The 26419-nt window shown below is 35.9% G+C and overlaps 1 protein-coding gene across 1 annotated transcript; it reads left to right on the top strand.

Moving 5' to 3' along the window:
• Window positions 1–25834, top strand: LOC129264604 (claspin-like). The gene is made up of 22 exons (XM_064102422.1): window positions 1–244; window positions 2081–2249; window positions 3646–4175; window positions 4621–4693; window positions 5094–5205; window positions 7123–7836; window positions 8914–9026; window positions 10441–10667; window positions 11257–11566; window positions 12058–12240; window positions 12840–13066; window positions 13616–13785; window positions 14742–14881; window positions 15886–16000; window positions 16585–16890; window positions 17545–17721; window positions 18520–18641; window positions 19574–19698; window positions 20565–20667; window positions 22666–22748; window positions 23101–23268; window positions 23905–25834. The coding sequence occupies exons 1-22, from the start codon at window positions 215–217 to the stop codon at window positions 24025–24027; spliced, it is 4320 nt and encodes a 1439-aa protein (XP_063958492.1). The 5' UTR covers window positions 1–214; the 3' UTR covers window positions 24028–25834.
• Window positions 25835–26419: the final 585 nt, after the last annotated feature.

Below are 26419 nucleotides of genomic sequence, written 5' to 3'. Positions count from 1 at the left end.
ACTGTCATACCGTAATTGAATCAAGACTACCGTAAATATTGCGCGCGCAGAATTCAGATATGGAGCGCGAAAACATGAAATAAATTGTACGACAAAAACCCATCCGACTGCGTGACATTTTCCTTTTTCAATATTTCTACTGCAGTTAAAGTCATTGGAATTCCTTAAGCTTAAAAAGGTTATTCTTCAAGCTAATCTACTCAACAAACTCGCCATGCTCGGTGTAGAATCAGCTCCAATACGGGTGAGTGAAAAGGCGTTGAAAAAATTTGTGGCTGCAGGGCTTTAGGCTAGCGAAAGCTGCTGTTGTTGTGTGCCGTACCGTCCCCGTTCGTTTCGAGGCGGGCGGGCCTGAGCTGTGTACGAGTGTTCATGCCAGGCGCAGTGCAGAGTGTGTTTGGGCTGAGCTGCATTAACCGGTGGCGGTAGCCTGGAGGCGTCTGGCCTCTGGGGAGTAAAAGTCATCTACTCTACGTAGGCTTACTCCCCACTGACGCCTGGGACACCAAGGTATATTCACGCATGTACGGCCACAAAACCTGAAACTTTCGCCACCGAGATTTCTACTTTCCCTCTAGCCTAATTAAAGATCTAACGTTAGCCCTAAGGCCTAACTGTTAAAACATGTACTGTAGATGTACATGGGGTTCAACTTCAAAGTTCAATTCATTTCCAACATTTCTGCGATATCGATTTCGTTTTTTAAGAAAAATTCATTAAAAAAATGAGAAAAATGTTATGAAAAGATGGGAAGAGCTAACGCTGGCCGTGTTTACGTCACCATCTTGATTTCTAAATCTTTGTCTTCCGCTTGGCGACAGCACGATTTGCGTGCTGTCGCCAAGCGGAAGACAAAGAAATCAAGATGGCGATGTAAACACGGCCGTAAGCTCTTCCCATCTTTTCATAACATTTTTCTCGTTTTTTTAATGAATTCTTCTTTAAAAACAAAATCGATATCGCAGAAATGAAGTTGAACCCTACATGTTTTAGGGCTAGATCTTTTAGAGGGAAAGTAGAAATCTCGGGGGCGAAAGTTTCAGGTTTTGTTTCCGTACGTGCGTGAATATACCTTGGTGTCCCAGGCGTCAGTGGGGAGTAAGCCTACGTAGAGTAAGATGACTTTTACTCCCCAGACGCCTCCAGGCTAGGTGGCGGTGCGTGTTCGCGATCGCTGATATATTATATATACGGTATATAGGCCTATATATATTTTGCCAAACTCAAGATTTTATATATCAACGTTAGATCTATGAAGTTAGATCTAAATTTTACTTTTGCTACATGTATGTTGAGAATAAATTTTAGTAGGCCGTAAAAATCAGAACTCAGACTGAGACACAAATTATACCGAGGTTTTTTACCTGACTGCTAAGAAAGCACGTCGAAAACCTGTGAGCAAGCAACCAGGGGACCAACGGCTTAAGGTCCTCTCCGAGGGACCTGGTAATGAGGATAAATGCCTTACCAAAGGGCACTAGCGCACCACTTGGCCGGTGCGAACCCAGGTCACCGGAATCCGAAACCCCCGCTCTACCGACTGAGCTATAGTTCAGCTCTCAGAAGCTCAAAGTTTGGATTTTAGTGTGTTCCAGTTCTGAAAAGACACAAATCAATTTTCATGTAAAATCACAAACTTCATATCATTTACATCATGATTCACACAATAAAGTAATGAATTTAAATACTACAGTGGGAGGCTTTACCAAAACTTGGAGTAGACTTTGTTCACATATTTGGAGTGTTAAATTATGATCTTGCATGATTGAAGCACAATATTCCATTGGTTTTATTTCAAAGGCAATATTTTTTAGTGATACTGTAATCATTACTTTGTAGAAGAAATGAGGAAACCTGACCACAAGACAGGTACATAGTTTATTTATTATTTATCAATACAAGAGTGAAGACCATACTCTACACAAGCTAGACATTCTTGTCTACTTAACACAAGATTCCATGGTGAACACTGGATGTGCATAGACATAGCAATCAATGTCATGTCCATGTCTTGTGATATTTCAGAGAACTAAGCAGAAGGATTTGAAATTTTCTCATTCCTATCTATCTTCTGATGTAGGCACCAGACCCTCTGATAAACTCTGACCTGTTTGATGCAGATGATGATGAAAGTGATGAGGAGGAGATAGTCAGAATGAAAGCCAGACAGAAGGGACCCACTAAAACTCATCGGCTTATCCTGAGTGATGATGAAGATGAAGAGAGAATACCAAGTATTTTAGATCAAGGTAAATGCTTGAACCCATTTGGCTACATGAACTTGGTTAAAGTTAAAACAAGCACAGTTGCAGCTAAACAACACCGGTATTTTGATGAGAAAGTCTCTACATTCCAAGGTTTATTTTAAGTGTACCGTCATACATCTAGTTCTACGAACTAAACATAGTGATACAAATGCCTGCACACTATGTACATGTACTTGTGGTAACATGCTTATTTTGTTCATTTGATAATAAACACAGCATTTATTATGCACCATCTATCTAGTAAACTATTCCGAGGCACATTTCTCAGCAATTATGCATTCTTACAAGAATCCTTTAGCCCTTGATTTTCACATTACATACTTGGGTGGCCATTTTTTTATTCTGTTCTAACTCATTTTAAGATCATGACCATAAGGCTTTTAAGTTAGATTATTAAAGATAAAAGTTACATTTTCTGATATTAAATCAATACAAAATGCAACATTACAAAACAGTTGTTTTGAACATTATTTTGTAGTATTAATTTATTCAGGGATACTTCAAATTTTGTGTCTATACAGAAAAATGAGACTTTCCTACTATTTAACCCTAAAAGGACTGGGGGGCCATGATGGCCCCTCCCTTGATGCTTCGCGCAATATTTCTGAAATGCAAAAAGGTAGCGCTGCAATGTTTTATGACTTTTTTTGTTGAAGTCTCGCGCACCTTTTGAGACCAAATTCGCGTCCTACGGGTTACGAGACAATGTCAGGCCGAAAATGGCTCATTTTTATACTTTGTGTACAAAGTCTATGGGAGATGAAATTCATAAAAGGGTGATTATTTTTCATTCTAATTGGTCTGCCTTATTAATTTAGTTGTTAAATTGTGTGTAATAATTTCCATTGAAAAAAACAATGAAAAAAAGATGAAAAAACAAAGAAATACATAAGAAATTCCAAAAACAAAGAAATACATATGGAAAAAATTGGCTTTTGCAATTTTTCTTTGTGGAAACCTTTAACTTTGTTTACAAAGATGACATCTGGAAAAAAAAGAAAATTTGAAGTGAAATTGGGTGTTAAATATGCAAATAATGGTTTTCACGAATAAATTTACATATTTTATTCATAATAGATAAAAATAATTATTTTCAGAATTTTTCTTTTATACTGGCTTGTAGTTTATGCAGTAAAGAATGTGCGTGCCAAATTTCTGCGCGATCGCGCAAAAGGCGGCCGAGATCAGAAGGGTGGCCATCATGGCCCCCCCCAGCCCTCAATACGTCTCAAATAGCCCAGTCCTTTTAGGGTTAAGGTCCCAAAAGGAGGTTATTTAACAATGATTATACACGAAAGACTAACGCAAACTTCTGTATCTTTAATCAGCACTTCCACTGGAAGTAATAACTATTTGTGCTGTTCTGATTGTTTTGCAGGAGATTTAGGGTCTGACAGTGAAAAAGAAGAAAGTGAAGCAAGTGATCAGGAAGCAGATGCTGATCAAATGGAGGGTAGACAACAAGATGACAGTGATAATGAATCGGACAATGACAAGCGCAAAGAAAAGAAGAAGATTCGTAGACGAGTACAAAGTAGTGATGAGAACGATAGCCAGAGTGATGATGATGAAGAGGATAAACCCAAACGAAAAAAGAATATTCGTCGCTCTGTAGGGAGTAGCGACGATAGTGATGGTCTGAGCAGTGATGATGATAAACCAAAAGAAAAGAAGAAGATTCGAAGGCATGTACAAAGCAGTGGTGAAAGCGATGAAGGAAGTGATAGCAGTAACGATGACTCTGATGATGATGGTGAACAAAAAACGCAGAAAGAAAGAAAGAAAAGCGGAAGGACTATAGGAAGCAGTGATGATAGCAGTAGTGACGAGGATGAGGAAGGAGAAATTGCTTTCCAATTAACACCACCGCCTCAAGATCCAGAAGAAGAGTCTAATGGGGATAAGAGGGTAAGGTTTTTATCTCAAGGCTCCACCCACCAGAGGTGGTTGCAATAGGCATGTTATGTAGTATTATGGTATAATAGTTATGTAGTATTATAATTAATATTGTAACATTCTATTTCTAATTACAATATTATGTTTCGAGATTTTACGTCTCGGTTTCAAATGTATAGATCTAGCCAAATATAGAAATGGATATTGGGATTTGGAAGAAACATTAAAAAATGAAATCACTTTCACAATCTTAGCTTATAATGGTGGCACAATTTTTTGAAGTGGAATCACATTATAAATGTCTTAATATTTACATTCACTCTAAATACATAGCAATGGTGTTTTGGTCAGATTCTTAAATTTGTTACATATCTCAATATTCTATTCTCGATACACTTAGATATATGTTGCATGATACACAGTTGATAATTATACATTTTAATTGTTTTGATTTCAGTCTATGAGGAGGAAACGAATCGGCAAGGATGAACTACAGCAGATCCATAGTGAATCTCAAAGAATTGTCAGAGGTAAGTTCATATATCACCACTAATTAACTTTCCAATCCAGTCAAAATGTCAAGTTTAAGCTTATTGGTTATCATTCCAATGTTTCATAAAACTGTCAATTGCAGATAATAGCTACTGTGATAATCTTCTGAATTCTGCCTTTTTATTGGCAGAGAGCAAACTTACCATGGAATTATAGAATTTGTTTATCAATGATAAGCGAAGTGTTCTGTTTCATAGAGCTTGTTATCAATAACAAATGCAAACTCATTCATGACCAATTTGCCAACAGCTGATCAAATCCAACCAATCGAGGAGTTTTCAATACCATAATTCTAATGTTGTTGATAACAGAAGATTTATAAAAACTGGACCCTCGAATAACAAAGTATTTGATATACCGGTATTGATTTTTACACAGAGTCTACAATACAGATTCCATATCATCACCCCAAACCTCTGAGCTTGGATGAATTGTTCAACAAGAAGCCAAGTCTTACTTCATTGAAACCCACTGGATGTAGAGTCCCAAGGTATGTGGTTATTAATCTTCCTGTTTTATGGTCTATTTTGATATCTAGATCTGCCCTAAAGCAAGGAAATATTTTCTTATACTCTCAGTATTTGAGATAAAAAATCTTAGATAAATCAAATAATGTAAAATAACAGAACAAAATGTAAATAACACTCCATCACGCAAACTTTATTATCAATAATTTGTTCATGTAGGGCAGGGGTTCTCTAACTACGGCCCTCGGGCCGGATCCGGCCCACGGAACTTCTCAATCCGGCCCGCGAGACTCTGGGTTTTTTAATCCCTTTTAAGTCACACTATGAAACATAGCTCAATATGATTACATTGTGTATCAATGTAGACCTAACCGTATAATGGCAGTCAAAAAGTTTAGTGGAGTCTTTTCTGTCTGTTCGATCTACTTATTAGTTGACCAGCGCTGTTCTCACCATGTTGAATGAACCATGTTGAATGAACATTATAAAGAACTAACTCATACCTTGACAGGCTAGGGCCGCGGAACGGTTTTCAAAGTGGGGGGGGGGGGGGTTGGCCATGCAAAAAATCACAATCATATGGTAATTTTTACGTTTTTGTACATGGTTTTGGAAAAAAGTGGGGGGCTGCCCCCCCCCCCCCCCCCCCCCCCGCCCCTGCTTGACCAGTGAACATTTGCACCAGTGCCTTCGTCTGGCAATTACACCTTTTGTGCCAAGGTTCAAGCAACTTGTTGCTGACAGACTGTCACTTTCCCCATATTGAAAGTGACTAGGAGACTATCCTTGTTAGTCTACAAAAGACATGCTCTATTATTCCTTCTACTTTGACTACCAAAAAATATTGATACTTCAAGACATTATCTGTGACCCCAATACCAGGTATGTATAGATACAATCTAGATTCCTTTTAACAAAGAACTACAATTTTGTTATCATTTATATTGAATCTCGCTGTATTTTGAAATCTTTTCTAATTTTACCTGCGTTCCATATGAAACTGTTATAAATTTGTTGGATTAGATGCTCTCAAAATAAGGGCCAGATTGCACAAGAGAGCATCTAGGACCCTGACTGCAAGGGTTTTTGAGCTTCGTGCACATTCTTTTCTAAGTATCCACTTCACCCTGGCCCTTTCAGGTTTACAAGGAGTCTCATCTGGCCCTTCAAAGAAAAAGTTTGAGAACCCCTGATGTAGGGCTTCTGGAGAGCATTTCATGAAAGGACTTGTCTGACGTTTTATCCAACAGTTACCCGTACCATATTAAAAGTAATTCTCACCCAAACAGAATTAAGAAAAGTCTGACAACTTGTTAGATGAAAGTGTAGATGATATACTCCCCTGATCTTCAGGTTAATGATGACTTACATGTATGATGCTTCGAGAGCAAAGCATGTGGTTAAACTTAATGTGCAAAACAGAGTCGAGGAAGGATGATGAGAGAGAGAGAGTGAGGGGGGTGGGTGCAGAGAAAAGGGAATAAAGAGATAAATGTAAGAGGGAGAGGAAGAGTGCAAAATAAAGATATGTAGGCCTATAGATGTATATAATCCCATTCTCGCACGGTACCGTTAGTGGCATCTCGCCATCAACGACACAGTGATGAAGCCACCAGTTGGAGGTGAAATGTGAAATATTTTTTCTTGATTTTTTAGAAAAAATAACATTCTTTAAGAATTGTGGTTAGATTTGCAATATCATAACATACCTAAATGTTAAGATTTTAATAAGTTTTTTAATCTGCCCCTAAAGTTTTAAACTGTGTTGTCAAATTTTGGTAGAATGTCTGTGTTGATTTTAAAGTGAATTTGCTCATGAATTGAATGAACCCAAATGTTAAGGTATATATATGAGGTTTTGAATATGGCAGTCACATTTTGACCAACATTTATTGCACCAAGTGTTTTATGATTGCAATGCTTTATTTGATATTGAACAGAATTCGTGGGAAAGAGTTATTGAACACCTCAACAGAGGAAGAAAGTACAGTAAAAAAAGTTCACACAGAAGAAATTGATGACCTTCCGGATCTTTTAACATCACAAGTGCAAGATAATACTGAAAACAAACTCCATTGTGAAGAGAGTTCTGAGAGCTCTTCCATGGAGACTACGGCAGAAGCCAAAGCAGGTGAAACTGATAAGGTTGATACTGATAATGCAGTGGAAACTGAGCCAGAGGCAACCAATGATACATTGATGCAAGATGCAGAAGCAGAAAGTAGCTGTAACACTCCAGTAGTTGATGGGAAATCGGTTACTTCTCCAGTATCATCAGACTCAAATACAAAAGAGCTTTCGCCAACAAAACCATCAAATAATGAATCGCCCAAAGAAGAACAAGGCTTGCCTGAGACATCACAGCAATCACCAAAAGAAATCCAGACGCCATTATTCAAGACTCCACCTCCTACTACCTCAACTCAGCCCGACCCTCAGTCTTCACAGGCAAGGCGGTTGCAACGCCTCCAGGAATCCCTGAACAGATTAAAAGGGGCACAACCAAAGCTTAGTGGTGGACCTAAGATTACCATTGATTTGGATGAAGGGAAGGAGCCTTCAGCAGAAGAGAAGGGCATCTTCAAGCTGATGAAGCGCTTTGTGAAGCATACAAAACATGTCAAGAAGACACATCAGAAAGATGTTCAAGTCAAGTAAGTACATTTTTCATTATGTGATTTCTAATACTTTCATTATCCCTGCGATGCAATTTTAGTATAAATGGTCAACTATTATCTCACCAATGTAATTAGCTACATAATTTTTTTTTTCTGATTAGGTACATGTAAGTTTTATAGGATTAGAGAGAGAAAGTAAATATCAAGGAGAAACAGCTATATTTGAATTGCTTATTTTGGTAGAATCTTTTCCCTTTGATTATTATTCCTAATTAGTACTTTTTGTGCCCCCACAGACGAAGTCCGGAGGGGGCATTAAGCGTTGCCACTGTCCCTCTATCCTTACGTCCGTCCGTCCCCCCGCTTGGTTTCCGCGCAATACAGGCTAAGTTCGAATTCAGAGTCCGCAGGTCAAAGGTCACAGCTCATTAGATATGCGAGTTGGTTTCCGCATGATAACTTATGAAATATTCAACAGATCTTTAAAAATTTGGGTGTGTAGGTAGATGACACCAAAATACAGGTGAAGTTCGAATTTGGAGTCTGCAGGTCAAAGGTCACAGCTCATTATATATGCGAGTTGGTTTCCGCATGATAACTTTAGAAATATTCACCAGATATTAACAATATTTGGTGTCTGGGTAGATGACACCAAAATACAGTCAGGTCACATCAAATGACCCGACTGTCATATCTTCTGTCAGAGATTACTATGGAAAGGGTGAGTCTTTAGGTCAAAGGTCTAAATTTGTTCATATATATATATGCATATTGGTTTCTGCATGATATCAAGTTCAATCATATTGAATGAATTTCTGATTGCGTTAAGCGGGGGCATCTGTGTCCTTTGGACACGTCGAATTTCTAGTTTTATACCTTTTAAACTACATGAATATTAAATTTTGAATATGAATTTTATGCAAATTCATCCACCAAACCATGTGCTAAGCCTATGCTAGTATACAGTATTTCACCATCTGAGGTTTTCATATAATTGTAGTAATTATAATCTTTACTTTTCACACCAGAATATCACTTAGTGTGCATTCGCTGTATGCTTTTTTCATTTTTGTTCTATATTCTGGTAACAATATTGTTTCTCTCTTCATTCAGTATTGTAACGAAAGAGAAAGGGGAAGATGGGAAAGAAGATTTGAAACATCACACATTCACTGTCGAATTGGATAAAAAAGCAGAGGAACTAGATCCTACACTCAATGTTCCAGGTATGTCAGTAGAAGGATGATACAACATTTGCTCCGGCGACAATTACTCCGGGCTTTATTTCGTCTAAGATATAGGGTTAGGGTTGCAATAGGTTTTATAAATGCTAGGTTTAGGATCATAGGGTACAGTTTTAAATCCAGGGTTGAATTTGGTTATCCCATTAATGTGTGGAATTTGCAGTGGAGCAATTTTCTTCGGAGTAAATGTCATGGAACCAGAAGAAGGTTGGTTCTTGAGGAGAGTGCATTGGATACCCATTGGGCTGATATTTAATGCTTTGGGTGATCTCTCCTTGACATAAACCTGAAAAGAAAGGAGAAAAGAAAAGCCTTAGATTATTGATCACAGGAAAGATTGACTTACTCAGTAGCACCTCCTTCAGAGTTCGGCTGTTGACTGCAAAATCACAATTAAAATAATCACATACCTTTCCCATGATGTAATCTCCAAGAGTGAATCTTAATTTTTTCATTATACAGACTTGCTTTCTGTGTCATCCTAATTATGTTCATGGTGATGATTTTTTTTTTATCCGATTGCTAAGAAAGCATGAATGCTTGTAAGTAAGCAACCAAAGGATCAAAGGCATAAGGTCCTCTCTGAGAGACTTGGTAATGTTGGTAATGAGGATAAATGCTTGCCCAAAGGACACTAGCTCACCAAGTGGGAGTTGAACCGGGGTTACAAGAATCCATTACCACTGCTCTACCAGCTGAGCTGTAATACTTCATGTATACAATCTGGTTGCTAATAACAAAAATTACAGTTAGATTTCCACTGTTTCTTAGATTCAGTTGTTGAATTCTGACTTAATTGTGAGCACCTTGTCCTTCATTTTTAAAAGCAGAATTAAATGACAACATTTAACTTTTGGTGCTTATGAATTATATATATTTCTGTGTAACCGCATTCACATCATCGTGACATATACACGTACATCATAATCTTAAGTTTTGGTCTGTTATGAAAATCCAGGCAAGTAATAAGCCATAATGTATTTTCAAATTAACATCATCAGTTAATAATAATGTTGAGTTGAGTTTGATGTTTTATTATCCAAAAAAAGTATATGTAACAAAACATTGCGAAACTGAAAGTTTTACAAAGGTATTAAAAGGATAAATGGGACCAGAAAATAGCATGAAATGCTAATCGTGTCTGGTACCATTAACACATATTAGTAGCACAACAATGAGAATAGGCCTACAGTATGATATACATATGAATAAATGTTGAATACTTACTTAAGCTACTAACTATCCTACATCTTGCGAAGAATATATTCTGTGATTAAATGCAAAGCTTTGGTATTAAAATTCCATCTTTGATTATGCATTTAAAAAAAGTTCATACATTCAGAGCTGCTTTGAAATGGGTTGCATTACTGGACTTGTGGATACGTGTCTTTTGCAGGTGCTAAACTCTGTCGCCTAAAGGAGAACCTGCAAGCCACCATGAGGGTAAAGAGAGAGCAAGAAAGAAAGAAGAGACAAGAGGTCTTTAAGCTTGATAATGAAGAAGGATTTGGAGGAGGAGAAGATGATGAGGATGAAGCAGAATTGACGGAAGGTAGTGACACGGACGAAGAGGAGGAGAGAGGGATAGGCAATGAAGACGAAGAAGAAGATGCAGATTATGATGTAAGGCTATAGTTAAAGTTGTGGCTAAAAATTACCCTAATCACCCCTAACCAACTCAACAGGCTTCCAGGGGAATGTGTCATAACAATTTTATTCCTATCCAATATTTTTTTCCCTACCCTTCTCCACATCTGTAATATTTGTTAGCGTTAGCTGAAAAAGTGGTATATGAACATTGCTTAACATCGTTTGACATTTATTTATGAAGGACACTAAGTTATATCATGAGTTTTTAGCTAGTAGTAATGGAAATACCAATAATGCAAGATCATGCAGCCCTGTTATAATCATGTGGCAGATGAGTCCTGTACTCATGGCTGTATGCGGAAATTTTTTTCGTGGGGGGAGGCAGCATGCATAAACTTTTCTGAAAAAAAAAAACTCGAAAGCAAGGGGGCGAAGTGACTGAGCTTGTCATTAGTGCGTTTTTGCATTTTGAAAAGTGAAATTGAAGGGTTTGGTGTGTATTACTGGTGAACTTTTGAAAATTTTCAAAAAAAATTTTGGGGGGGCAACTGCCCCTGCCACCCCCCACTATTACTATTACTATATTTTATATTCTGTGCCATAATCTATTTCTTTACTCCAGCCTGGCAATGAGTTCCTTGATGGAGAGGCCGAAAGTGATGATGACGACGATGATGACATGGATGATGAAGAGGAAGAAGAGGAGGATACCACTGTCAAAAAGCTCAAAAAGAAGTCCCGATCACTTGATAAGGTGTCTTGCCCAGTCGATAGCGATGATGAGATTTCTCCAAGCCGGAGGAAAGGAAATACAAAGAGGCCAATGGTGGTCAATGATGTTGATGATGGTGAGGAAGAGAAAGGTATAACTCTACGCTTGGACTCCACAGGCACAGAAGATACTGATACTGAAATAAGTGATGCTTTACAAGGTACAAATAGAATGAATTATCTCTTTGTCCATTTGTCTCAGAGAAATCAACTCTGATATTGTATAAATTTATTTAATAACCAGTAAATTTGAATAACTGCAGCTGAAAATAAGAATGTATTGAATTTCTAAGTTTGTCATTAATGTCATCCTATCTCCCCTCCCACTTCTTTGTTGGAGAATACAATGGAAAAAAATCTATCATCCGAATTCAATTGTGTCATGTTGTTTCTAATACACACTTATCTACAAGAAAAATCCTATGTACAAGAGATGGAATGATGATATACACAGTTTGAAAATTTTTCTATGGGAAATAAAATATTTTCTCTATTATCCATTTGTTTATGTCACCACAAATTTCTGCAGCACTGGAGTGATGTAACAATGTAAAGGATTATTTCCAATTTATCCAATTTACGTGTACATTTCTCATCTGTCTTGCCTCCTCTCTCTCCTCCCTCTCTCTTTCTCTATCTCTTTCACCCTTAGATTCTGGTCGCTTTAATTCAGCGCAGACACCAAGGACTCTGTCAGCATTGGACCAGTGTAGTAAGACTATGGAGATGTTTGATAGCGCTACAAACTCTACCGTTAGTGACTTCCAGGTTCCCATAAGTAGAGTAGACTCCAGTAGTAAGAAAGTCACATGGAGTGCAGCAAGTAAAGAGACAGGTATGTATGCAGACTCAACAGTATGCTTCATTTTAGGTCATATTACCAGGTTTTCACATCTATTGATTATCATCTTGATGGCTTTGCCCTAAAAGTTGAGGATTTGATTAGCAAATGTTGTGTTTTTGTCAATTTGATGATGTCAATTAATGATTTGTGCGACTATTTTCTGTTATCAATTACTACTGTATTGCAACCGAATTATGGCATTATGTTTTTTTTGTCATAAAATGTGATTTTCTAAACAATTTATTTGTAGATTGTATCCTACTGAGAAAAATTATCTCTATATGTCTAGTTTAGGTAATTGGATGAATGTAATTTGAGGTAACTAGACCAAAGGTTATTTGTGGGTCAGTATTTCAAAAAAAAAGTTTTGAGTATCACTGCATACAGTTCTCTTCCCCAGGGTTTGGTGGGTCTTGTTTTAAGGGGCGTGTTGAGAATTTTCTTTTTTTCATTTGAAATTCCCCTTTTTTGCCATTGTGATCCCCTTTTAGTTTGCACAAGGTTGGCAGCTTTGTATCTCTCTCTTTACATGTTGTTCTGTTAAAATTTGTTTGCTGTTATAGCTTCAAACTTATCTGTCACTGTTCCAGATTCAAGCAAAGACAGTATGAGCTTTGTTCTCCCAGCGCCGGTACGCCAAGACAGCAGCTCCAATAGTCTTGATACGAGCTTTGAAGCAATGACGTCATTAATACCGGCCCATCAACCACAGGGTGGGATGGCCAGGTCTGGAAGAACCAGCGTAGATTCGACCAAGAGTGAAACCTTTACTCCATTCTCTAGACATCAGTCTACTCTCAGCAGTGTCTCGGCTAAGGTAAAAGCCAGAGTCAAGAGAGAAATGCTTTTTGATTAATGGAGTAGCTCACTACCAATCAGAAGTAAAATCGTAATTTTTACAATGAAATATAAAAGAAATAGTGGGTGTGTGACATCATCAGGTCTCTCATTTGCATATTACTTGTTTGGTGCATGTAACTATTTTGTTAATTAGCAAAATCTTCAAATTTCTTATCCAATTTTGATGAACTTTTTTAGCATTACACTTGTTAGACTCTCTCTATTTATTGAAATCAAATGTAGTGATAATACAGTAATAAAAAGATTGAAAAAAGAACTAATTACTAAGAAGATTAATAAATTAATAAATTTTTAAAATGCCTACATTTGAAGCTTTACTGTGAATATTTCAAACTTGATTTCAGATAAAAACAAAAATATTGTAATTGAAGAGATGGAAGTATATACATGTATATATTTTTTTTAATTACAGATAAACATTAAGCAAATTAATTTCCAACTGTTTAAGTCTGATTTATCATCAAAACCCTACTCATATTTCCCTCTGTATCCATCTTGTACCTAGACTGTATCCCGCCATGAACTTACCCTACCTGTTGAAGACTCGCAGGATCTATTCCGTGAAGACTCCCCTCGTCTGCCAACCATCGCAGACTCTCAGCAGGTCACCGAGTCACAGAGCTTCCATTTCTCCTTCGAAGATGAAACCCAAACACAATTTCTGGATGAGAATGGGTGAGTGACCGTAATTAACAAACATGCACCCTTCAATATTTTGAACAGGATAATTCTTTATTGGTATTGGCAGACCCTGCCAACCAGTACGTTTTAGGCGTATTTAGTACGTTTTTGCAACCAACATACGGCAGTACATTTTTTCTTTAAAAAATATGTTTTTTGTATAAAAAAAAATACAAAATCGTAATTTATTGAGAAAAAAATCATCTCTATATGTCTCTATTTCATAAAATGTACACAAATATGGTTATTAGATCAATATAATTTCAGGTAACTTGTTTTTTTTTCAATCATTTTGTTAAAACCAGGATGAAGATATACACATGTTTCAATTTTTTTTTTTCATCTGCAAGAGCAGTGTATTGCAACGTTAGTATTAGTATAGTATGCATGCAGCTTGAGCGCTGCGATGAGCGAGTGCGCCAAGCATTTTATTATGAAATACACTTTTTGGGGGAAAAAAAACAGTTTTTTTATCACAGAATACAGTTTTTCATTCCCAGAGGTTGGCAGGTCTGTATTGGGGGTGGTCATTCTTTTAGACATTTTATTATGTTGGTTTAGGGCCTTATCTTGCTGCACACCGAGGTTAACATGCTTTTAAAATCATATTTTGTCACTGGAGGGATTGTTTTAATCATTTTTATGCAATACGTACAATTCAAGCCTAGGTCACACACACACCTGTGTCTGTATGGCCAGTAGAAACTTACATTTTGTCATTTTTTAGTTTTCATTGAATTTTGAATAATTCCATATCATGAATATGCCAATAAAGGTACTAGAGCTATTAGAACACTAACTAAGTTTCATTTATTTATTCCTTGGATAAAACTTTTCTTTCATAAAATGCTTTTCAAAATTATTAATCATGTTTAGGTGTTCCTTTATTCAGACTCTGTTATTTTATATGTTAAAGTTGCACCACTTTACCTTTATCATTAATCTTTCAGACTTCTCAACTTGAAATCATCATCATCTTCCAAGAAGATGAAGACTATGTTTGAAAATACTCAAACTCAAAATGGGGAGAGTCAAGAGAGTATGGATGAACTATTAGGTCTGTGTTCTGGACAGTTCACTACAACACAAGGTAAGCTTTTTTGTGTGCTGTTTTCAAGGAAATCTCAATAGGTAATTTATGCTTCTTTGTCTTTATGGATGTTTTTAATGTTGTAAAGAGATCTAGTAGCATAAAATGATTTGAGGGCATATATTATGAGACAACTTTATCAAAGTGTTGCATCTTGGATTTATTGCGTGTAGTTTTTGTATAGATCTTGCGTTCAAAGTACATGTAGTTGTGTCATGTTGGCTGTAACTTCTCATCTTCATCTTTTATTTTTTTAGAATGTGTCTTATGTATGTTACCTATCGTTCAAAGGCAGTATCATGACATGTCCATTCACTGACATTTATTTTATCTGTGCTGGTGACAGCTTCCCAAGTCCAATATACTTGTACACAAATCGAGCTCACACATGAGAAAAGGAGTGACAAATATAATGATACGGTCCATTCAGAAATGGTTGTGTCAGTTGAAGGCTAGTTTTCCAATCCAGTCAAGGCTCTGCTACACCCCGTCACCAGAGCAAACCAGATGATCTCACGATGAATCATACAATGGAATCAGCTGCAGTAAAGATACCTTTAAATTATTAATTTCTACCAGGAAAACTAACTGATCGGAATTCTTTACCTAAAACCATGGTAGACACTCAAGACCCTAAAATGCACAAACAGACTGGAACCATATTATCAATGATTTGATTTTGTATTAGTTTTTCTGCCATCCACCTAACTTGTTTTACTCCTCTGGGACCCTTTTCATAAAGACTTGTTATAATAAAAGATGCTCAATTTCTATAACAAATTCACCATCAGCCAATCAAATTGAATGATTTCAGTAGCTTCAAACTGTTATTGCAAGTTTGTTTTTATAACCAGTTTTTAATATGAAATGGGGGCCCTGGAGTGTTGAGCCGTGTTAATGTAGATCCAGAAGTTCAAAAGTGAAATCATGAGTGGGATAGATTTAGCTCATTCACCTCTGGCTAGAAATCTATAGCTATTCATCATATATTCCTTCCCTTTCAGGTGTGGATGTTTCTAAAGCTGACAAGCCGGGACCGTTCTCTCAAGTGTCGCAAAGACCTGGTACTCAAGCCAACATGGATGAATTACTAGACCTTTGTTCGGGGACATTCACTGGGTATGTCATTTATCATCATCTGTCTAGTTGATGTATGTTTAATTTGAGGACTAAGTGCTATAGCCTCACATGTCCTTTTACAATTCCAGCTATTATTTAAAAATGGTCTTTTGAGGAGCACAGGACAACTAGCATGATATATATATGAGAACCTAGGCTGCATGAGATTGATGTGTTTATCACCTATTCATTCTTTCTTCTTTATATCCTCAGATTACACTTTTCTCTTTCTCTTGTCTCTTATTTTACTTTTCTCCTTTTCTTGTTTTATCTTGAAGAAAATTTGATATCCTTTTCGTTCTTTGATCTCTCTTATCTTTATGTTCCCTACGTTCATTCTTTCTTTTGCCTTGTTTGATTTATCATTCTTCCCTCTTCTTTTATTCCTTGTTTTCTTTTCTTTCTTCTCAATGGAAATGTTATTTTTTTCTTTTTGATATGTTTCCTTCATTCTATTTATTTCTTTTTTCCTATCTTCTGTATCTTAATTCGTTATCTTTTCCCTTTCCTTTTACTTATTTCCTTAATTTATCAATCCCTTACTTTCACCTTATTGTTATCATCATTCTGATTATTTCTTCTAGGATGGAAGCAAAATCTCAGGTCAGCTCAACGAGGAAGGTGGAAGAGAAAGACAAGAAGGAGGAGGACGACGACCCTCTCTCTTTCCACATCGCTTCAGACCCTGACGGACCAGACAGCGATGACGACGTCCACAACGGACTGAGCAGTGATGAGGAAATTGCTCCCAAAAAGAGGCGCAGGATAATACAACACGAGAGCGATGATGATGAGGAGGAGGAGGAGGCAGAGAAGGGAGGGGATGAATCTGATTTGGATAGTGAATTTGAATTTAATAGGGGTGGCTTCAAAGGAAAGACGTATGGCAAGTAAGTTACAACTTTGAACATATGTGTACAAATTCATAGATTCTTTGTGGACATTCAATTTTTATCCAGCATAAAATACATCTAGTTATTTTTATAACAAACTCTTTTTATAGGAGGTTGAGGACTTCAAACTTTGATTTTTACAGTAATAATAATAATATTCAGTTCTTGTATAGCTCATAACACATTATGAATAACGTCTCTATGCGCTTCCAAAGGACTTGGATATTATTACCCCGGCTGTAGCTCAAGCAGCCTTTCCAGCACTCGGCATTTCAAGGAATAAATTCCTGCCAGGTATCCATTCACCTCACCTGGGTTGAGGCAGCACAATGTTGATAAATTTCTTGCTGAAGGAAACAACGCCATTGCGGGGATTTGAACCCATGACCCTCTGTTTCAAAGTCCGAAGACTAATCCACTGGGCCACAACGCTCCACAGTAGAGTATATTCTGATACAAATTATTTACTAAGTTGAATTTTGCAGATTTTCTTTCTTAATCAGTCTATTAAATCTTTTTTTTCAAAGGAGTTAGTTGGATATGAGATTACTGGTAATTGACAATTTGGAGAGAAACAAAAGTTTAAAGATATAAAAATGTTTTATATGTCCTTTAAATTTGGTAAAAAGTTTTTTCTCTCTGCTCTATCAGGAAACTCAATTTAGCAAACTTTGTTGAGGATGAAGCCGAGTTATCAGGAAGCGAGGCCGATAGCGATGAAAACTATGATGCCGAAGATGAACCCGATGATGAAGATCTTGAAGGCATCGTAAACGAGGAAATAGGAGATGAAGATGAGCTGAGGAGTCAAGTCAACAAAGTCCACTTGTAAGTATGATACATGGACTCATGTCATTCAATAATATAAATGATATTAGCAATAACAGTTTTTTTTCCAAGTAATTAATTCTACTTGTATTATCTGTACTACTACATAATGTATTTCCTTGAGCTTATTCTATAACACACATTTTGCTGGCATTTTGTATGGCTAGGGATTAATATTGCTGTGCCTTATTATATTGAGTACACACAAATAAAAATAAAAATATTTATATGATATAATCATAATTTTGTAATGCCAATATGTATGATTGAATTATAAATGAAGTATAAATCCCTGTCTTAGTGATTCACCCCATTCCCCAAATTCAAAATACTGGAAGGGAAAAGATGTTAGTGATTACATTTTGATTTCACCTCCTGCTCTCAATTGACTCCACACTGTATACCGAACTCAAATGATTTTTTTTAAAAGATATTATTGACTTCAATGCTATTTTTAAATGTTCATGTATTGTTGATTATACAGAGTACTGCTGTCCATGCACATTGCCTCTGGGGTGTTAAAACTTTACATTTCAAAATTAAGAATTTGAGGACAGTTCAGAAAAAGCTTGAATTAAGAGTTATGACATAAGCAGCAATCCTCTTGCCTAGAAAGAGTTCTCTACAGAAATTAGGAGACTGTTTTCAGAGGTTGCCACCATTGGCATATTTCTAGAAATACAGCCTTTTCTGAGCTGCCCTAAAAAAATTCATTTAAGATGTTTTGACACCTCGGTGGCGACATAAAGTTACTTTGGCAAAGTTAATTCATTCCTTTTAACAAACTTTGATTTACAGGAAGACCATGGATGATGACGATGCTCGTAGATTGAGAATCTTCAAGGAGATGTACCTTCCGGACGGAGACCTGCATTCTGATAATAAGGGTAGAACGCGCAAGTTTAGATGGCGACATATGGGTAAGATGATTTTCTGCTTGGTATGCTATACACAATACCTTTATTGTTAGTATTGTATCATTGTAAATTGACAAAGTGAAGTTGCAATCAGTCTGTGAAAATTAAACGATGGTATAATAGCTTTTCATGTAGAAGGTGTTTGCACTGTACTTTGAATAAAAAGGACCACACTGATTTATGGAAATCAATATTTCATGCCCAGGCATATGTTTCCTCTTGAAGATATGACTTACACATTCTTGAAAACAAATCTAGCTTCCATATTTGATGGCAATTTTAATTAATCAATCCACTCAGTACTTTTATTGCATATTCATGATGAAATGCATCCAACTCTTTTACCAAATTAGTACAAAAAATTCCAAATTCAATAACTCGATCATGTTCCACTTTATTTTGATTTTGTCATTGTTTTTTCTTGTTTCAACTTATCATTTTGGCCTGGATTACCGTTTAGTATATTGCCAGAAGACACAGTTGGGGTCCATCACCTGGGCCCCATCTTACAAAGAGTTACGATTGATCCAATCAATCGTAACTCTATGGAAATCCATCAGTGTCATAACTTCTTCTACAGGAAATTTGTAAAATGTCCTTTGTAAACAAAGGAGAACGCACCAAATTGTCAAGAAATCAATGAATTTATGGATACACATATCTAGAAAAAAATTTGAACAAAAAAGCATTTTATATGTTGACGTTGCTAGCCGTCCGTAGTTGCGATTGATCGGATCAATCGCAACTCTTTGTAAGACGGGGCCCAGGAACTCCTAACAAAAAGCTTAGCACTCGATCGTAAGTTTAGGTACATAATACATATGTGCAATCAAGCTTACACATCAACTGTATGATTAATCGCAAAGATTTGTGTTAAGGGCCCCCTGATGACAACACATCTTTGTCTTAATGTGTATTTTCTTGATATCATCTAGAGTCCCAGATGGATATGTTTAGACCAGGCTCTGATGGGGAGGAAGATGAAGAAGATGCCCAGGATCAAGATACTCAATGGAGACTGACGAGATACCAGAGAGAACAGTGGTTGAAAGAAAATGAGGTAGGGTCATTCGGTTCAACTTTATTTCCACAGATTGAGTAAAAATACAGTCAAAATATTATATATATATATATATATATATATATATAACAGTTACAATGTATAGCATAAAGACACCAATAAAAAAATCAAGATGTGGAAGGATTGACAAAGGCCTTTAATATCAACATCTATCCCCAATGACAAATTACATAAAATACATGAATTACATAAAAATGAAAGTGTTTTCAAAACTTTAGCTGATGTGAATCAAAATGATTCAAATTGAATCTAGCAAATAATATTTTTATAATGTAGGAAAATAAAGGGTACTTGTACTTAATAAACCTAGAAAAGCAAGAAGATAACCCCCCATAAAAACACACACAAATAAAGGCAGGGGGGCCAAAATAAATCCTTATGGAGTACTAGTAAGACAGATGTTTGTATTTAAGTTTGAAATATAGGAGGGGGAGAATGATTGAGTTCATCAGATAAGTTTTGGCTCGACATACTGAGTGGTGTTACATGTCATTGTTTACCTTTTCGAACTGGGCTTTGTAACACTAAATGGCAGTGGTTATCATGGTTTCTTAAAAATTTTGTTTCAAAACATTGACCAGGAACCAATTAGGATTGTTTATATTTGTGAGCCATAGCATATCTTTCTGTTACAGGACTCTCTGGTCACTGTTTATTTTCTCTCATTGATAATGATCGCTTAAGTAATTACAGACAAAAATTCTTAATTCCTAAATAAAAGTGATAAAGGCAAACAAGTTTCTGGCACCATTGTAAAAGCCCTCAAATGTGCATAGCCTATAGCACATCCACACCTGTATATTATTTGTATAATTGTCATCAGCTTATTCATGTTTTTGTTATAGGAGAAGACCAGTGCAGTGACTCCAGATTCAGTGACCCCATCTTTAGATGAGAGTAGTCAGTTTGCAAAGTGTCTCAGGGCAGCATCCATCAAGAAACCTCAGGGTAAGTGTCTTCAGCATATCATCAATAGGATGCTAAAACATTGTCAAAGTTTAATAAATTTGAGGACAGCATAGAAACAAGCTGTATTTTAGAAATATGGTAATGATGACAACCTCATATTGTCTGAAAGCAAGCTCCTAATTCCTATTCTATAGAGAACTCTTTCTTGGCAAAATATAACTCTAAATTAGACATTTTCTGACCTGTCCTCAACATTTTTTTTGTTCTTCTATTTTTAGATTCATGGTTTTAACACCCCAACAAAGATGAAATATGACCCAGTTAAGAGATGTTAAAGGAGAATAAAACTCTTGGAGCAAGTTAGCTTTTGTGAAAGCAGAAAAATCAAAGAATAAGATCAACAAAAGTTTGAGCAAACTAGGACTAGCAATAGAAGAGTTATGAGCATTTGAATGTCGAGATCACTAATGCTATGGAGATCCTCCCATTGGCAATGCGACCAAGATCTACGATGTCACAGATGAACAACTCTCCCCTTTTGGACATATAAAAAAATAAAAATAATACCCCAAAACATCTCTTTTTGCTCATTCTAATCATATGACAAACGATTCATCAATTATATAATGTTGTGAAACCTCTGTACTTGTCCTCTCATAAAGAGAACACCTCACCTTGTGATAGACTCTATAAAAGTGAGAATATAAGTGAAATAAGTACTAAAGTAATGAGGGAGTTGTACGTGTGTGACATCACAGATCTTGGTCGCATTGCCAATGGGAGGATCTACATGGCATTAGTGATCTCAATATTCAAATGCTCATAGCTTTCTTATTATTCATTCAATCTTCCTCAAACTTTCAACAATATGTTTCTTTGATTTTTCTCTTTGATATGGATTCAGCTGGTTTCAAGGGTTTCATTCTCCTTTAATTGATTACTGAGTACTACAGAAAACAAATTGTTCAAGCTTGTGTAGAAAGCAAGTTTTCATCTACTATGAATTTTCTCAAGCCAAGGGGTTGATACGCTGAACAATTTATTTGATATTTACAAACCCGAAGTCTGTTCCCATTTCTTGCAGCTCGGATGAACATTTATTTCATCTACTATGAATTTTCTCAAGCCAAGGGGTTGATACGCTGAACAATTTATTTAATATTTACAAACCCGAAGTCTGTTCCCATTTCTTGCAGCTCGGATGAACATTTATTTGCTCATGCTTGTTGAAAATGATGGAATACCCAAATTGTCATATAATCATTGACTCAATATCTGTACAATACTTTTACCCAAAATGTTCTTGAAGCTCACAGTCATATTTTCTTTTTTCTGTCCTTGCTCATAAATTCCATAGAGACACACTTATATGATATATGATGCCTTATATCCTGCATAAATTGAATCATGTATGCTGATTGGTTTAAATAGCATCATGTGACCAAACATATTCTCATTATTTTGCGATGATGTTGAAAATGAAACGCCCACTGAAGAAAAATTACTATTCCGTGACGTCAATGAGGGAAAAGTGCACTATTCCATCATTGACGTCACAGATCATTAAACACACATCGTGCAATCTCTTGGGTGCAGGCACAAATGCGCATTCCGCTAAGCGCGTAACTTCAGGAAAAGTAGGCCAGTCAGCGCAGCGTGTTTATCCATATTTTGGTTCAGATTTAAAAAATAAGATGAACTATGTGTACAAGAACAAGATTATCAAGATCTGTTGTTCTAACTTATCAAATGTAGGATATAAAACAAATATACCAGGCCTTTATTTCGAAAGTAAAGAGAGAATTATTCATTCTCGGTTGTACTGGCAAAATTACTATATATAGTAATGCCAATCCAACGTCAAACAAATAATTCCTGCTATACTCTTGCTCAAAGCCTGGTATATTTGTATACTATACGAAAGTTATGATTTCGAGAAAAAAATGTCTAAACAATGACGGAAGAAATTCTGACTTCCTATTAAAAAATACATCTCTTTTATGTTTCTTGTACCCCATATTTACTTTTCTATTTTAGTTGAGACACCAACTCAAGAAGTGGAAGAAAAAGAACCAAAGAAAGAGAATAAGATTGGAACCCCCAAACCTCTGAAAATCATGGTGAGTAGATATTCATTTCTCTAGATGCATGGGTTGGGCCTTCATAATTTAAGCATGCATACTTTCACTCTTGAAAGCCTAAATTTTTTTGCCTTGGTTTTATTTAATTTTTTTCAAAAAATGAATGAAAAAATGTTAGTTTATCTTTCTGTGTTTAATATTTGATTGTTTTAATGTGTGATTTATTCTGTGATTTCATTTTGATAAAACATGATATGTATGATTATTTTGTACTGAAAGACATAAATTGGTCTTTGGACAATCTGTCCTTGTTTTGTTATACAGTTCTTAACTCAATGAAATACAAATATATACAATAAAAAAAACTTTGAAAAATGAATTATATTTTTAGAGCAAGAGAGGATCCTTCTTATCCCGAAGCAAGAATGACCTGGCTAAGATGGCCTCCATGTTGAAACCAGTCACAAACCCTCAAGGACCGAGAAGCACCCGTAACTTTGTGTTTCAGTCAGCAGAAGCTTCCATTGGAGGAGAAGACAGTGTTGTAGAACCTCCAAAGGTAGGTGTATTTTAGATGTTTAGATTAAAACTGGGTCACGTCTGGCATTGGGTGTTTGGAGGAATCAAGGCTAGTGTCTGAAAATTGTGATATTTAAGTTTAATAGGTGTTTGGGAAAATTCAAAGCTGGTTTTTAACAACTGACTTTGTGATATTAATGAAATGATGGCTACTGTCTCTGTGATATCAAGTCTGGTGACGTGTTTTTAGATACAGTCGTAGCTAATAACTATACAACAGCAATCATGACTTTTGTCTATATTATATCAAGTCTGGTTATAGGTATTGGGATAAAATTATAGCTAATGACTATGCAATATTCAAGATGGTTATTATATTTTGGGAATGAAATCATGACTAGTGTCTGTGTGAAGTCTGATCTTGGGTGTTTGGATGACATCATGTAAGAGGTGTGTGTGAGTTGGATGTTTGGTATTAAATGTTTTTTGGAAAGCACTGACAATTCTGAACATTTCTAATAATTCTGAATTACTAATTGCTTTTTTTATCACTTTCTTCTTTTTGGCTCTTTATATATTCATTTCTCTGTCTCCATCCCTCTCTCTGAATTGGTTTTTATCTTTCATCCCTCTGTTGCCCCAACCCCCTTATCTCTCTCTCTATCTTCATCTGCAGGTGAAGCGATCTGTGAGTGCATCAGGCCCATCAACAACACCTTCGGGTCCTAAACCTAAAAGACCCAGATTAGATCGCAGTCAGAGTCAGTTTACCTCAAACAGTGTATTCAGACACTTTTGATACCAGGCATTCAAGTACCTTCTCATCTTTAACATATTTGGGTTGTCGTATTAAAATACACTCGGTACCAGTTCACCTCAGAGGAGTATTGTCAGACTGTTGTGAAGTCTTGGGTCTTGTCCATGCAGATATCCCTTTTATTTTTGATTGATTAAACATCATTATAGCAGTGTGTAGTTCTTACAGTATCAGTTATACAAAGGAGATTTTGAATATGGGTCATTACTTTACATTTTCCTTGAGTCATTAGATTACATGCTGTATACTTTTTTTATTGGTCAGTTATCAGAAATCAACCCTTAAACCTCATATGATTGTACATTTTATTTACTGGAGAGGTGAGAGATAAAAATCTAGCCCACAATATGTTATCAAATATGAATCAAACATTCCTATAATGAGACTTATTTTGAAGGTCAAGTTCAATTTTGTACAAAGTCTATGTTAGAAATTTTATTTAGTGACCCTGATCTTTAGCATGTCAACATGCATGGCAATCTCTAAGGCGAGGGAAATGAGATGACCCTCTTACCTCACTGTACAATATTGACAATTTCAGGGCAGGACATTTTGCCCTACTTAGGCTTACAAACATTCATTATAGGCCTACACTTCGAGTCTACAACACAAATGGTTCAAATGTTTGACAGGATTGACAGCACTATGATTTCATTATGATGTTGTTGTATAATGTCATTATAATTTTATTACTTCATGCATGTCAAGAGCTGTATTCAATAATGTTGTGAGCTTGTCCTCTAAACAGATTTTTGCACTTTCTGAAACAATTGTGCACCAACCTTTTTAAAGAATTTGATTTTAGTTTTTGTTGCATGAGAAGGGTCAGTAGTGCATATGCAAGGGGGTGGTCACAGGGGTAAGGGTTCAACCCCCCCTAAAATGTTTTTGAAGACGCTTTTTTTTTGGGGGGGGGCTTGTCAAATTTGTTTAAGGTGCAAAACAAGGTAAAATTTGTGGTGAAGACCCTTTTTTTTTTGCTTGAAGACCTTTTTTTTTTGGTTATCAAAATTTCATTCAGCTTCAAAACCACCCGCTTTAAAAAAAATCCTGCGTTCGCTACTGAGAAGAGTTGTATCTTTTTTATACCTCATATACCAATTAGCACATAAAATGTTACAGGGCTTAATTGCTCCATGTGTACATGAGCCTTTAAATCTGTCTGTTGGTTTCTATTCAGAGAATGTATGATATAAACCTGCCTATGATGATAAGATTTCCTCCAACAGGGCATTTTTTGAAGCATTAGCTCGTCACTGGTTTATGCATGAGTTTTAAGAAAAACTGGAATATGTTCTTGTGGTAAATCCAATTTGAATCATTTTGATGAGCATCAGTGGCAATTAAAAAAAAAGTTGATATGCGATCTTTGTAAAATAAAATGCCTTTGAAGAATGTCAAAATGCAGAGTTCATAGTTTGATGAAATTTGATTAGAGAAAAAGAGAATTTAGCCCAACTTTGTCGAAACACAAAGGAAAATGCGGAGTATGTCATTTAGCACAAGAACCAGTCATTCATAAAGCAATGCCTAACTTTACATACAACATGAAATACTTTCCTGTTCACATTTGATAAGAGCAATTAACTTGTGCATATGTACATAGGTGTATCATAGAATACATTGATTTTAACAAATACCTATGGTTATATTTTTAGCCCATGAATATATTTATAGCTGTCGTTGGTGAGAATATCGTATTAGAAAATGTGAATGTGTGTTGTATGGTGATTACTAAAATGCGAATGTGTGACATGGTGATTTTGATTAAAATATTTGATATGGAAAACCCTTTGTAAAGTGCATTTTCTTTGTGTATTGTGATATTCAAGTGTGATTTCTTACTCTTATTGAAGTATAAATTAAGATTGTTTGAAATTGATTTTCTTTAATTTACAGTTTGCTTCAAGAAGTCAATTTGAATGAGAGTAATTCACCAAAGAAAGTTTGATAAAAAATCTGTCAAAGACACAAGTGATAAGATGTGATATGATTTGTAAAAGTAACATAAACTGTCATTTTTCTCAAATATTTTTGAATGATATTAAATGTGCATTACATGGGTAAGCTCAAAATTTTTCATGACAAAAAGAAATACTATAAAAATTTGAATAAAAAGAGAAAAATCCTACTAGTATACAGTAATGCTGAAAATTCATTGAATTTGGATGCAAGATATATATATTTTTTTACAAAATAGTTATATGCACTACACAGTGAAATGCTAATGAGAGTTGATGTCACCCACTCACTATTTTTTTTTTGTATTTTGTTGTATGAAATATAGAATATCTAAATTTTTTCACATTTGAAATTAAGGTAGCAACTTCTAAATCACAGCAGGATGCAACAGTGGTTCCCACATATTAACAAA

Source organism: Lytechinus pictus, chromosome 7, assembly GCF_037042905.1.
Source record: "Lytechinus pictus isolate F3 Inbred chromosome 7, Lp3.0, whole genome shotgun sequence".
Classification (NCBI taxonomy): domain Eukaryota; kingdom Metazoa; phylum Echinodermata; class Echinoidea; order Temnopleuroida; family Toxopneustidae; genus Lytechinus; species Lytechinus pictus.
The sequence above is the reverse complement of the archived record's forward strand: the minus strand, read 5'-3'. Positions and strand labels throughout refer to the sequence as shown.

What these genes read in the sequence shown, in the direction of transcription:
- LOC129264604 (XM_064102422.1), top strand. Translation starts at nt 215, where the DNA reads ATGCTCGGTGTAGAATCAGCTCCAATACGG. An exon ending in GTTTAGATGGCGACATATGG is followed by an intron (nt 18,642 to 19,573) that starts GTAAGATGATTT and finishes GATATCATCTAG; the next exon opens with AGTCCCAGATGGATATGTTT. An exon ending in AGTGGTTGAAAGAAAATGAG is followed by an intron (nt 19,699 to 20,564) that starts GTAGGGTCATTC and finishes TTTTTGTTATAG; the next exon opens with GAGAAGACCAGTGCAGTGAC.